The 12,527-nt window shown below is 48.7% G+C and overlaps 4 protein-coding genes across 4 annotated transcripts; 3 read left to right on the forward strand and 1 right to left on the reverse strand.

Annotated features, from left to right (window-relative positions):
- The first annotated feature begins 1,267 nt into the window (after positions 1 to 1,267).
- On the forward strand, positions 1,268 to 2,483 carry LOC100843074. The gene has a single exon (XM_003572893.4). The coding sequence runs from the start codon at positions 1,354 to 1,356 to the stop codon at positions 2,188 to 2,190; it is 837 nt and encodes a 278-aa protein (XP_003572941.1). The 5' UTR covers positions 1,268 to 1,353; the 3' UTR covers positions 2,191 to 2,483.
- A 1,573-nt stretch (positions 2,484 to 4,056) lies between these two features.
- Positions 4,057 to 5,955, forward strand: LOC100827680 (28 kDa ribonucleoprotein, chloroplastic). Its single transcript, XM_003570334.4, has 4 exons — positions 4,057 to 4,658; positions 4,818 to 4,919; positions 5,077 to 5,349; positions 5,604 to 5,955. Exons 1-4 carry the CDS (start codon positions 4,170 to 4,172, stop codon positions 5,655 to 5,657), a joined length of 918 nt encoding a protein of 305 aa, XP_003570382.1. The 5' UTR covers positions 4,057 to 4,169; the 3' UTR covers positions 5,658 to 5,955.
- Positions 5,829 to 7,290, reverse strand: LOC112271786 (spore coat protein SP96-like). Its single transcript, XM_024461891.1, has one exon. The coding sequence runs from the start codon at positions 6,976 to 6,978 to the stop codon at positions 6,517 to 6,519; it is 462 nt and encodes a 153-aa protein (XP_024317659.1). The 5' UTR covers positions 6,979 to 7,290; the 3' UTR covers positions 5,829 to 6,516.
- A 1,738-nt stretch (positions 7,291 to 9,028) lies between these two features.
- On the forward strand, positions 9,029 to 11,937 carry LOC100828293. The gene is made up of 9 exons (XM_003570336.4): positions 9,029 to 9,325; positions 9,425 to 9,484; positions 9,890 to 9,937; positions 10,037 to 10,169; positions 10,268 to 10,344; positions 10,723 to 10,818; positions 10,899 to 10,969; positions 11,439 to 11,508; positions 11,604 to 11,937. Exons 1-9 carry the CDS (start codon positions 9,080 to 9,082, stop codon positions 11,718 to 11,720), a joined length of 918 nt encoding a protein of 305 aa, XP_003570384.1. The 5' UTR covers positions 9,029 to 9,079; the 3' UTR covers positions 11,721 to 11,937.
- The last annotated feature ends 590 nt before the right edge of the window (positions 11,938 to 12,527 follow it).

Below are 12,527 nucleotides of genomic sequence, written 5' to 3' on the forward strand. Positions count from 1 at the left end.
CCTCGGGAGGTGCTTTTCAGCTTTATGTGTAAACATGAGAAGTGCTTTTGAGATTGCTAAAAGCATGAAGCTGAAGCCCAAATAAGCATGGCCTAGCTTGGTGCGCTTGTGCAAATTAGTCATCTTACTTGCAAACTGCGAAATTCGAGGTTAGGTTGCTCCCGGTGGCGTCGGCGCGGTGGGGCGCATAATTTTGGGCTTTTGTTTCTCAGCATTCAACTCGTCTTCGGTGCCCCCTTCGCCATTGAGAATCTTAGAGATCTTATGCAACTACTGGAGGATGTGGCAGGCACCTTGGAGCAGCGATGGACCTTTTTTTTAGGGAACACGCCATGATTTTTGCTTCTAGAAAAATGCGTAGAGTTCCCAAGAAAAATGAAGATCATTGTTCTTTGGAGGAAAAAAAAACTAGAGAGGACTTGGCCGACTCACACGGGCCCACGGGGGAGATGTGTAAGTTTTTTTATGGGACGCAGATGTGTAATAAGTTACAATAATGGATTGTTGATTAATTTTCTGCATTTTTTTTTACCAATCAAAATGATGGATTACACTCACAGCTCGTTTGGCACCCTTCATTTCATTTTATTTGGTCCAAATGAAATGAAATCTAATTTTTGGTAGGATTTCATTCGGTTGAATTTGAATTCCGGATTCAAAATTTATGTTTGTCTACCACATGGACTTGTAGACTTAGAGACAATTCCAGAGAAATGATGGGTTGTAGAGAGGAATTGAGGTTAGTTGTACTGTGATTTCATGAAATTGCAAATTAAATTCATGTAGTTAATTCCGTGACAATCAAACAAGTTAGTTTCTAGAATTCAAAATGAATTTCACAATTGTAAACCCAAATGATGAGTGCCAAACGAGCTGTCAAGGTTTTATTGCCTGCCAATTAATGTCCTCGGGATAATTCCACAGCCAGACGTAACCTGAGCTTTGATTTCGTGCTGACGTTGATCCAGTGGTTTTGTGAGTACGGCTAAACTAGGAAACAATTAGACTATAACATAGTAGAGGCGTATAAATGAATAAGAAAAAAATATTATACACGCTGTAGCGCTGTGTCAAGCCGCTGTACCACAGTATTGTTCCAGCGAATCTTTCCATTTGAACCATACCAGAAACGCGCCAAATTTACACGATGCGGTGCTGTACCCAACTAACCTGCACGCGGAAACTCTTCCTTCCTAAACTTGGCCCCGCGTCTCCTCCCCGCCTTTAAATCCCCCCTTTCCTCCTCCTCCTCTACAAACCGAACCGACTTCAAACCCCATCTCACACACAGCTCGTTGATTCCTCCCTTCCTCTCGTTTCAAACAATCTCGATCGTCTTCCTCGATCACCGTGATGTCGGCGGGCGGCCTTGACGGCTGCTCGCCGCCGCCGCACCTGCTGGAGGTGACCGTGATCTCGGCGCAGGACCTGCACCGGGGCCGCCTGGGCCTGGGCCGGCGGCGGGTGCGGGCCTACGCGATGGCCTGGACCGACGGGGCCCGGAAACTCCGCACAGGGGTGGACCTGGCCGGCGGCGCCGACCCGACCTGGAACGACCGGTTCCTCTTCCGCGTCGACCCGGGCTTCCTCCGCTCCGAGACGGCTTCCGTGGCCGTCGAGGTGCGCGGGGCCCGGAGCCTCCTGGGCGGCGACGCCGTGTTGGGCCACACGCGGATCGTGGTGAGCGCCTTCGTCTCCGCCAGCCGCGGCGACGGGCGGCCGATCGGGGGCCGCCAGGTGGCGGCGCTGCAGCTGCGGCGCCCGCGGTCGCTGCGGCCGCAGGGGATCGTGAACGTGGCCGTGGCGCTCCTCGACGGCGCCACCCACGCCGTGCCGCCCGTCTACAACGCGCCGGGCTCCCCCGACGCGTTCGCCGTCAAGGACCTCATGGCGGTGGCCGCGAGGCAGCTGCCGCCGGCGCTGGGGAAGATCGCGGAGGAGGACGAGGAGGAGGGGGGCGCCGTTCTGGATCACCACGGACGGCGCCGCCGGTTCGTGGAGAACTCCGGCCCGCTGGACGCGAGGGGCGCCGCGGTGGAGCAGAGCAAGCTGGAGATGAAGCTCGAGAAGTGGAAGGCGGACCTGTCGCCGGACCATGGGGAGGAGGGCGGCCGCGGGGGCAAGTCTGCGCGGAGGCGCCGCCGCCGGAGCTCCTGCTTCTTCGGCAGCGAGGAGGACTGGGAAAGGTAACTCGTAGGGGGGGATCAATCGAGCCGGCGGCTGGAGGGACATGCCATGCATGGAAAGATTGCTTGGGCCAAAATAGAATCTTCCCGTTTGTTTACGGGCTCGTTTCGGAGCAGATTGATTTGATTTTGTTTCTCCTTATTACGTATCACCGTATGCTTCTGTAGCGCGAAGGTACAATCGCAGAAGAAAAAGGTACAATTTTTTGGGACCTGTGAAAGTTACAACTATGCGTTCATTGCCTTATTACAAACAATTTACTTTGTGCGAGAATAAAAATTCACGGCATTTCGTTCTGTGTTTACCAATTCCTTTTTTTTTTCTGAATTGTGTTTTCAAGGGCCGTAAACCATTTAAACGACACATGTAAAATATCGCCATTATTAGCAAAAAAAATTTTGCTTAGCTTCTGTTCTCCGCTCTTTCGTTGTTACTTGCCGCCAGGACAGGGTTTGAGAAGGCTTGGGTGTGTTTAGACAGTGACCGAATTCTATCTCACGAAATTTTTGCTTATGATAAAAAAAATAGCTCTTGTTCAGATGGATGACGATATTTTGACAGCCAATGCCACTCAACCAAATATATTCATTTTTCATGGCAAAATTTGGCCAACTCATGAAGAGACAAAAGGTTGACCAATATTTTGATTAACCAAATACTAATTGGTAGAGCAAGTTTGGACAAAACTCAAATACACATTTTACTCGAATTGCACCATGCCCACATTCCTCAAGTCTTGGTGGTTAATCTTTCTTGAAGGGTTTGGATATGCAGCTTTATGCACCAGCTAACTCTTGTCGCTCGATCTGCTTTGAAGTTGAGTTATGCGTTAAATCTCAAATTATCATTTTTTTTGGGGACGCAAATGGGTTCCTGCTTATGTCCCGTTTCTGGGCCATCAGAGTATTGCCGATTCAAAATTTGACTAAAAGATTGGGAGGTTGGCCTAAAAAGGGGACTCCCTTCCACTTCGGTGCGTCTTTGTAAATGGAGGTCTCGCTTAATTTGATTTCCGTCCTTTGTTGATACCCCCTCTTTCTTATTTTTAGATAAAATTTCTCAAACTCTACTGTTGAAATCCTTGGGCAACTCCACGAGTAAGGAATTAGTCAGGCATTTTACATGGACAAACACATCTTACTTATAACTGGCTTTACCTCGCGTCTATGAATGGATTGGCTTCGAGTGAAGCATACTTTAGCTCTGGCCATTAAGGACTCTTCCCAAGAATGTCACTGCCAACATTTTCTAACCCTGGCTTTAGATTTTCTCTTATGCCATCGTCCAGCAGTATCAAGTCAAAACCAAAAGCCAAGCCAAAAACACACGAGGGTGCTATTTTTTAGAATATTATAAGCCAAAATAAAAGGCACAAGTAAAACATAACCTAACCTGGCCTAAATAATGCCATTTGGCCAAGGAAGCATACTTGTTGTGAAGCATACTTTTTGTTAGGGAATATGGCCAAGGACTTGCCGGTCACCGATGGATCGGCTCCTTGAGGATTCTATGTCTTGGATCTGACGGATGTGGTGTCTTTCCTTCGGACAAGTCGAGATGTGGTGTCTCCTCGATGGACACCACCTTCGCCAACCATTGGGCAGTCGACACGATGCGCCATCTGCCTTACGACATCGTCGATCGGCGCAAAAACTGCCCCTTTTTCATCAAGGTTTTCTTCCGTGCTCTTTTGGCCCCCTTTTTCTCAAAATGAATCACAAGAAACTGAAGTTCGAAAGTAAAGCTTTGCTGTAAAAAAGAAAGGTTCCAAAAAGTAAAGCTTCCAAAAAATTAGGAGAAAATCTTAGGAAGAAAGAACCACGGAAGAGGACTCACGTGTCAATGGGCCGTACTAAACCACCCCCTTATCCCCTTTCCCTCTCGCCAGTCCGCCACCGCCATCCTTTCCCACTGGCCCTGTGCCGCTCCACATCACCTCTGTATCTCCCTCGCCCTCGTCTCGCCGGCGGAGACTGGGCGCCATGGCCCACTCCTGCCTCTCCACGGCGCGCACGGCGGCGCTGCGCCCCAATCCCCATGCCGCCGCCGGGCCGCACCTCCACTATGCGTCCGTCTTCCCCCGCCCGGCGTGCGCGTCGTCCCACCACCGGCAGCGGCTGATCCTCGCGGCGCCTGCGGTGCCTCTGTCGCGTATGAGCAGGCGCGGGCTCGCGGTCACCGCGATGGCGTCGCAGGAGGAGGCCACGGCCGTGCAGGAGGAAGCCGCCGCGGAGCAACCGCGAGAGGATGAGCCAATAGGGGAGGCTGTGCAGGAGGAGGAGCAGGATCAAGGTGGGGCCGTGGAGGCTAGCTCGGGCAGCGTCGATGACTATGGTGATGGCGCTGGCACGGGCGCGGCGGAGGCGGCGAGCAGCGCCACCAAGCTGTACTTCGGGAACCTGCCGTACAACTGCGACAGCGCGCTGCTCGCCGGCATCGTGCAGGATCATGCGACTCCGGAGATGGTCGAGGTATGCACGCATGCTGTTTGCTGAAATGGTTGGAGCACTGTGCATGTCCCTAGGACAAGTATATACATACTTGATCAAGTCAGTAGTTTAATCAGACGTCTCCTACTGTCCTCCTACATTGGTTGATCCTATCTCTCAATGGGCGCCTGCTTATTTCAGGTGCTGTACGACCGGACGACAGGGAGAAGCCGAGGCTTCGCCTTTGTGACGATGAGCACACTCGAGGACTGCGAGCGAGTCATCAAGAACCTTGACGGCACCGTGAGTACTCTTTAATTCATCCATCACCAATCCATCTTCCATGAACTGCTCATATGCCATGCCACTCGTTTTTAGCTCGGTGGTATCTAAATTTTCAGTGTCATGTAGAAAATGAGATTAATTAGTTCATGACCAATGTATATTTCTGTTGTCTCAGTTGTACAGTGGGCGCACGATGAGGGTGAACATGGCCGACAAGCCGAAGCCGAAGGAGCCCCTGTACCCGGAGACGGAGCACAAGCTCTTCGTCGGCAACCTGTCCTGGACGGTCACCCCAGAGATGCTTACTGACGCGTTCCAGCAGTGCGGTGACGTGGTCGGCGCGAGGGTGCTCTACGATGGCGAGACCGGCCGGTCCCGTGGCTACGGCTTCGTCTGCTACTCCACCAAGGAGGAGATGGACCAGGCTATCGAAACGCTCAATGGAACGGTAAGGCAGCGCCCAACTCTTTCAGCATCTACCTTTTTGCTATATGGAAAAGCTGCACATGTGTATCTGTAGATGCAAACTTCTGAACACTAACCTGACACTAGCACACCTGCAAATTCTTTCAATGCAACATGAACCAATAGACAATATCAGATAAAACCGAAGAGTGCTCATCTACTTAGAATTCATTGTTCACATAAAAATTCTAGAGTTTGCAGGACACAAATTGAACTGAATTGGAACGCACCTTGCAGGAAATAGAAGGCAGGGAGATCCGGGTCAACTTGGCCCTTGGGAAGAGATACTAGAGCTCGATCACTTCTTCACATAGGAGGAGTTTGCAGCAGGCACATGCAGTGCTCTCTTCGTTCCTCCCAATGCTGAGTTACAAAGCAACCAGGGAGGCGGCCATTGCTCGTCGAAGCATATTGCGAGAGCGGCAACGGGGAAGATGTCGTTCTGAATCGTAGCATCACTGAGACGCTGGTCTGATGTTATCGATATGGTGTATATTTGATGATGCGAAATTTGCGACTGAACAGTATTGGGTTGCTGCTAATCAGAGATTCCCACAGTTCCATGCTCTTGGAACTGCATTTTTTTTCAGTTCCCTACCCCATGCAGTTCCGTTTCTGTTTGTTTGCATTTTTTGTTGACTGAAGATTGTCTGTGGAGGTGTTTAACCGAGATGGATTCTCAACCATGTTCTTTCTGGTACAAATTATGCCGGATTCTTGCCAAGTTTATGATGTGATTGGGTGCCACTGCATGCAGCCTACTGCCACTGCAAATGCTCCTTGCGATACCGAATTTCTGTCAGACAATGCTTAAATCAGAGAGTAAATAGAGCATAAGACTATTCCAGAACTCCTTGTAAACCTTGAGCACGTGGAACTTTTTCCAGTCTATCGACAGGTCTGCTTTGGAGAGGAGGCATTTTGTGTTGCTAGAACAAGTGATGAAATGAAGCGAGAGCCACTCGTGTGAGTGCGAGAAGTGAGAAGTCTCGTTGGCGCCTCGAGAGGCCGACCAAGGTCCAAGGCCAAACCAAACCACATCCATCCTAGCACGGCAGCAGCCTCCTCCGCGCCACTCATCATCAGCACCCCGTACCGCAGGCTTGAGAGCCGATCGAGTAGACGCCGAGGCCACCAAGCACTCAACTTCTTACCTCGACGCCGCCATGACCATCTGCGCCGCCTCCAGCCTCTTCTCCCTCCACGCGGCCCCACCATCATCCGCCGCCCGCCGCCGCCGCAGCACCATCGCCGCCTCCGCCGCGCGGTTCGACCGGCGCTCGGCCGCGCTCCTCCTGCTGTCCTCCGCGACAGGGGCCGGTCTATCGGCAGTGTCTTCTTCCCCCGCGAACGCTGCCGGCATCGGGCTGTTCGGGATCCGGAAGAAGCTGGAGCGGGCGGAGGAGGCGGCGGCGGAGGCGGTGCGGGAGGTGGAGGAGGCGGCGGTGGCCGGCGGGGAGGCGGTGGCGGAGGCCGGGAAGGAGGTCGCCGGCGAAGGGCTGCAGATCGCGACCGAGGTCGGGCTCGCCGGGGACGCGCTGGTGCAGGCCGGCGCCGTCGCCGGGGCCGAGGCGCTCGGGGTGCTCGTGGGGCTGTCCGTCGTCAATGGCATCCTCAAGCCGGAGGCCTAGAGAAGCTGGGCTCGGCCCGTGGGCTTTTCTGTGGGCTGTTTTGGGTGTTTGGGATTAGGGCTTCATTCGATGTCATTATTCTGTGATGGTGTAATAATCATTAAGAGTTATGTTTATAGTTCTCTTTAAAAAAAGGAGTTCTGTTCAAATAGTGATGGATGGTCATGGTTCAATTTGGTGGTTTTTGTACTTGTTACTAAATCGCCTTGGGTAAATTCGTCGTATATAAAATGTAGTGCTAGTACAATGTTTCATAATGCATTTGAAATCTTGGAAATGAAATATGGAATGTTAAAATGTTACATGGTGCCATTAAGAACACTCTTTTGTGTGAAATGAGATGTCAAACCTATTTCCAAACAATAAGAGTTTCTTTCGAATTGCAAAACCCCTTTTCCAAATTGAACATATTTTTCTATCCCAAAGTATATGATTTTCTAGATGTATATGATGACGTCTAGACATACCGATTTCATATGAATTAATAGAAAGTATCACACGAATGAATATAACCCAAAACCGTCGAATCTTCGACATAGTATATCTGGCAAGTGGTGGCACTCAAGATGGCAAAAGGTTTCCGATGGCGATGTTTCGATGTGCAGCGGCGCCTTCGGTGGATTCGCTTGTCGTATAAACTTTGATGAGTAGGGTACCCTTTTCCTCTATAGAGACCGCATTCCGTTTCTTTTACCCTATGACAATGCTTATTTTAAAAATAATAATACCAAGGCTGTCACTTTGGCGTTAGCGGCAAAGTGCTTGTGTGCATTGCTCCTTGCTTAGAAACACCATCTCTTCCAAAAAAAAATGTTCAAGAACACATTGTCGCTGGCCTAATCCAAGAAACTGTCGTGATAAAAATTCAATTATCACTACTCTCTCAGTTCCTAAATAATAAGGAAGAAGGACCGTCATGTGGATGCATATGGTCCAAGTGTGTTAGGTGTGTTCTATATTAGTCTACCATTGTGCTTCCAAAATGAAGGTATAGCCAAATCTTTATCGAAGATCATACGGTATTATTTTTTTCTCGGCTTGGACGCGAGCCGAGCCGAGCCTGGCTCGGCCCGAAACCGTTTCAAGCCTGAATCTGCTGCTCGGCTCAGGCCTGGTTGAAGCTTGGGCCGAGCCTGAGAGCTCGACGAGCCAGTAGAAATTGTGTCCAAAACATGCAGTTTTTGATCCTGACGAATGAATTAGACCATTTTGTAAGCACAAATCACCGTAGAACCTCAAAAACGTGTAAATACATGACGCAGATCATTGTAGAACATCAAAAACTTGTAAATACATGACACGGATCAATGCAGAACATGCAGATCAACCACAAAATGACATCATACATGAAATTGACAGCATACATGAATACAGGACCGTCGTCTTTGTCTTCCCCATCGGCGCCTTCGTGCCCTCCGTCTTGCCCTTGTCCTTCAAAATCGAGGACAAAGACCTCTCACGGTCGTCACCCGATTCATCATCATCCATCTCCATCAAGAGAGCGGGAGCGGGGTCGCGTGCAACCTTGGGCGGAGGCGGCGGTGGCTAGGGCAGAGGCGGCGGGCGACGGCGGCTAGGGCAAAGGCGGGGGTGGCGGCGGCTAGGGCAGAGGGGAACGAGAGAGAGGGCTCGAATGGGAACGAGAGAGGGCACAACTCGGGGTATTCTTTGACTAGGGCAAGGACTGGACTCACTGCGTCGGCCGACAACGTTTCTGGCCTGTTAATTTTCGGACTTTTTCGAGCAGCCCGAGCCGAGCCTGGGCTCAGCCCGACAACGAAACGAGCCCATTTCTGCAGTTCGGCCCGGGCTTGGTAAACTAGCAGGCTGAGCCCGAGCCCGTCCGAGCCTTACCGAGCCGAGCCCGAGTCCAGAAGCTCGGCCCGAACGTCTATGCCGATTTTTTCCTCACATTTCGACGTGGCTAACGCAGGAAGAAGAGTTGGATCTGTGATCAATTCTATTGGAAGAGAAGTGATAGCGTGGGCCCAAGCACGTAACCGGCCAAAAACAGAAAACGGAATGGGACAAAAAATAGAGAAAAAAAAGCAGCGAAAAAGAAAGAACAGAGCCGTTTCCTAAATGGCCACCGCCGTCCTCCACCGCCCGCTGCTCGCTTCGCATCTCCCCGCTGGCACCGGCGCCGGCGCCGCTTCATCCTGCAGCTGCCCGCTTCCCTCTCGCTTCCATCTCCAGCGGCGTCGCTCTCCGGCTCCCGTACTCGCCGTCTCCTCCGACTCCTCCAAGCCCCTCGCGTCCTCGTCCCCCACCGGCGGCGGCCGCGACTCCGACGAGGAGCCCGTCTTGCCCCTTCTACAGGAAATCTCTGTAAGACACCGAATATAGTCGTTCGTATCTACATTGGCGCACGGATTTGACGCAGTCTGTGGGTTCGAGGAGCTTTTAATTTCGATGTTTTGTTGATAGGATTGCTTGGTTCTCCCGCCCAAATTCTTGTCACTGCTGCCCCGCGACCTTCGCCTCGACGTAAGCAGTCACAGCACTCTTCTCAGCTCCGATCCAAAACTCATATATCTGCCTGCTATGGTTATTCGGGCCATTAGCTATTAACCGTACACTCACCGGGGATGACCTCAGTAAACTTCAGAACGTGACTGACTAAAGTTGCATATCTTGTGATGAACTATTCAGATTTTTTTTTACTCCCTCTGTTCCATAAAGATTGGCATGGGCATGGCTAGTTCAAAGCCGTGCCAATCTTTATGGAACGGAGGGAGAAACTGCTTAGTGTCTAACGAATGTGGAACTTGATTGGGAGCGTGCCAAATTATCCCGTGCTCCATAATTTTGGCTATGTAATGTCAAACAATGTGTACTATGGCAAGTGTGAATTGTAACTAGAACTTATAGTTTGGTTGATTTTCCTTGAAGCTCAATGATGCGGCGTTTGATCTCTCCAATGGGACTGTTCTCGATGAGGTAGGGACTGAGGAATTCAGTGATAAGTTTCAATAAAGGTCGATTTTTTATTTTGGTGCCATTGTGTTCATTGTTGCTGCTTTGTTTGCTGAGAGACAGTGTGGCCAAGAGGCTGGTGATCTTTTGCTGAATCTGGCAAAAGCATGGGAGATGGCTGACACATCGGCATCAAATAGCCTTGCCAAACAGCTGCCGTCAATGGAGCCATACTTGACTGGCAGTGCCAAATCAGGCACGGATTACATTTGTATCATGTCAACATTTGTGCTTTGTGCTACACGGTTTCTTGATTGAAGGTTGTGTTCCTTGCTGTTTCTTTACATAGCGTAGCGTTTGGCAAGCGGCTGGTGTCAGCTGGAAGGAAGTTTCAGACTATGGGGCAGTATGGTAATGGAGAGTTCAAGAAGGTTAGCCACTCACCCACCCTCTATCCATCCTGTGTTTCTTGCATTACTTGAGGTACATTTTCTTAGTGCTGGATTACAATTTGATTATCTCACAAACATGAGGTAATGATTAAAATATGATTGCGGCTAGTATGCGGGCTGGTTCCATGCCGACATCTGTGTAAGATGGTTGCAGAAGGTTAATAACATCTGGAATGTGGATGTATTAGTGACAGGAAACCAACCAATGGGGACAAAAGAAAACTCTCAGATTCATTTTGTCATTATAATTCTGTATGTCTTTATGTTCTGTCTCATTGCTAAATTACATTGCGCCCTGCCTTTAGTGAGGCGCACAGGAGTTTGAGACTGTAACATTATTTTGGTTTACTTCTTTAGATTGCTGAAACAATGATCAAGAATGGTAAGGTTCTATCTAAACGCCCAGTGATTCAATCTGAAGTACAGGCCATGAAAGAAAAGAGAAAGTTAAAGGTAAGTTTGCCTCTCTGCTTTTTAATCACCTCCAGGTGGACCATGTACATGGTTCAATTCTCACGCTCTTATCTTGTCAGTTTGGAGAACTTGAATTCGAGATGACAACCCAGAAGGCGTATATTGGTGCTGCAGTTGGACTGGTTTTCGGGTAATTTCCAGACCCATACCGCCCATACAGCGGTTCTTCCATGGAAGCAAAACATATGATCGAGGATGTAATTCGTTGAACAAACATATAAAGATCTATTGCTTTTTGTTCTTTGGGTCGTTGTACCAAGTGTTAAGGATAAGGAACATGCCAACTGTTGCATATTGTTTTCTCCCTTTTTTACTGGATATTTCTAATATTTTAGTTGCATGTGTCTCATACTACATATTCTATACTAATTTGATTCCATGTGAATGATTCCTTATCTTAGTTTTCCAAGACTATTTGAATACACTGGCTACTGGTCAATGTCTATCTATAGATCTGCATTATCAAGGATACATGCACATCATGCTTCATTTATTAAATTGATCGACCCTTAAGCATGTGCATTACATAATTTAATTGCACATGCTCTTCTGTGATGACTCGATGCTCAACCAAAGATTTGTTTTACTACCCGATATAGATTTTTCTCCTGGCAACTATCCCAAGGCGTGCAAAGCAGTCCAGACGACAGCCCATTGCAGCTGGCCAAGGTAAATGGCATAAGGATCTGAAAATTATATAGGGTTCCATTTGAATTATGTATCACCATCCCTGATACCTTCATGCTGTTCTTTGTTTCCAACAGTCACTCAAGGTCGCGCTGCTTGTTCTCGGCTACACTTCTACCGCGCTATCCGTGTCCGCTGCGGTGGGGCTTGTGATACTAGCCCAGCGGATAAACCCTGAGAACAAATCAGACTAACTGCTCGGAAACTGTAGACTTCGTGACATCTTATCCTTGAAGATTGTAATGCTATCTTTAGTTACATAAAAATTCCTCTTGCTCATTAAAGAATAAAGACAATGCTGAATTGCTGGTAGCTATTCTGGCATTTGATGTGAGTGGTTGTACTACTGAAATCGTATGGAGCGGTTGTACAAAAAATATAAAAAATAAAGTGTTGTTTGTCTGTCAGAAATTAGTCTGAGTTCCTTAAGTGAAAAGATGAAACACCTGGGACAGACTACTTGCAGCTTAATGGCATGTGATATATTCACTGCCAATTTTGCAAATGGTGTTATAGGCAATGATTACGACACAACAAATTAGCAAAATGGAAGAAAAAATATTTCACAAATGTTGGAGGAAAAAAAAGACAAATTCCTAGTGAGCAGCCAGCGGGCATGGACACTAATAATTTCTGCATATTTTCATATTTCGTTGAAAAAAAATGTGAATTTGATTGTTTTGCCATTTCAAAGTCTTTTGGAAAAAAAATGGAGTTCCATTTTATTGGCTCTAAGTTATAGGTTTAGAATTATATATTTTAAATACTTTTTTTAGAAGAAGAGGATGAGAAAAATGTTTTATTTTTCAGATGGTGAAAAGAAGGAGATTACAAAGAGGACAAACCCTTGAAATTCTGGTCCTATTTTAGACTTGTCATTTCTTTAGAAAATTCCCCGTTAGGATCAACGACCGATCTGCCAATCTGGCCACTCACATTATTTGGAGAGTCCAAACCCGCAGTAAGCCCAGCCCAGCCCGACCCGGCCCGGCCCGATTAGC

This window comes from Brachypodium distachyon, chromosome 3 (assembly GCF_000005505.3).
Source record: "Brachypodium distachyon strain Bd21 chromosome 3, Brachypodium_distachyon_v3.0, whole genome shotgun sequence".
NCBI lineage: Eukaryota > Viridiplantae > Streptophyta > Magnoliopsida > Poales > Poaceae > Brachypodium > Brachypodium distachyon.

What these genes read in the sequence shown, in the direction of transcription:
- LOC100827680 (XM_003570334.4), top strand. Translation starts at nt 4,170, where the DNA reads ATGGCCCACTCCTGCCTCTCCACGGCGCGCACGGCGGCGCTGCGCCCC. An exon ending in TCAAGAACCTTGACGGCACC is followed by an intron (nt 4,920 to 5,076) that starts GTGAGTACTCTT and finishes CTGTTGTCTCAG; the next exon opens with TTGTACAGTGGGCGCACGAT. An exon ending in TCGAAACGCTCAATGGAACG is followed by an intron (nt 5,350 to 5,603) that starts GTAAGGCAGCGC and finishes CGCACCTTGCAG; the next exon opens with GAAATAGAAGGCAGGGAGAT.
- LOC112271786 (XM_024461891.1), bottom strand. Translation starts at nt 6,978, where the DNA reads ATGCCATTGACGACGGACAGCCCCACGAGCACCCCGAGCGCCTCGGCC.
- LOC100843074 (XM_003572893.4), top strand. Translation starts at nt 1,354, where the DNA reads ATGTCGGCGGGCGGCCTTGACGGCTGCTCGCCGCCGCCGCACCTGCTG.
- LOC100828293 (XM_003570336.4), top strand. Translation starts at nt 9,080, where the DNA reads ATGGCCACCGCCGTCCTCCACCGCCCGCTGCTCGCTTCGCATCTCCCC. An exon ending in CCCGCGACCTTCGCCTCGAC is followed by an intron (nt 9,485 to 9,889) that starts GTAAGCAGTCAC and finishes TTTTCCTTGAAG; the next exon opens with CTCAATGATGCGGCGTTTGA. An exon ending in GACTGGCAGTGCCAAATCAG is followed by an intron (nt 10,170 to 10,267) that starts GCACGGATTACA and finishes TACATAGCGTAG; the next exon opens with CGTTTGGCAAGCGGCTGGTG.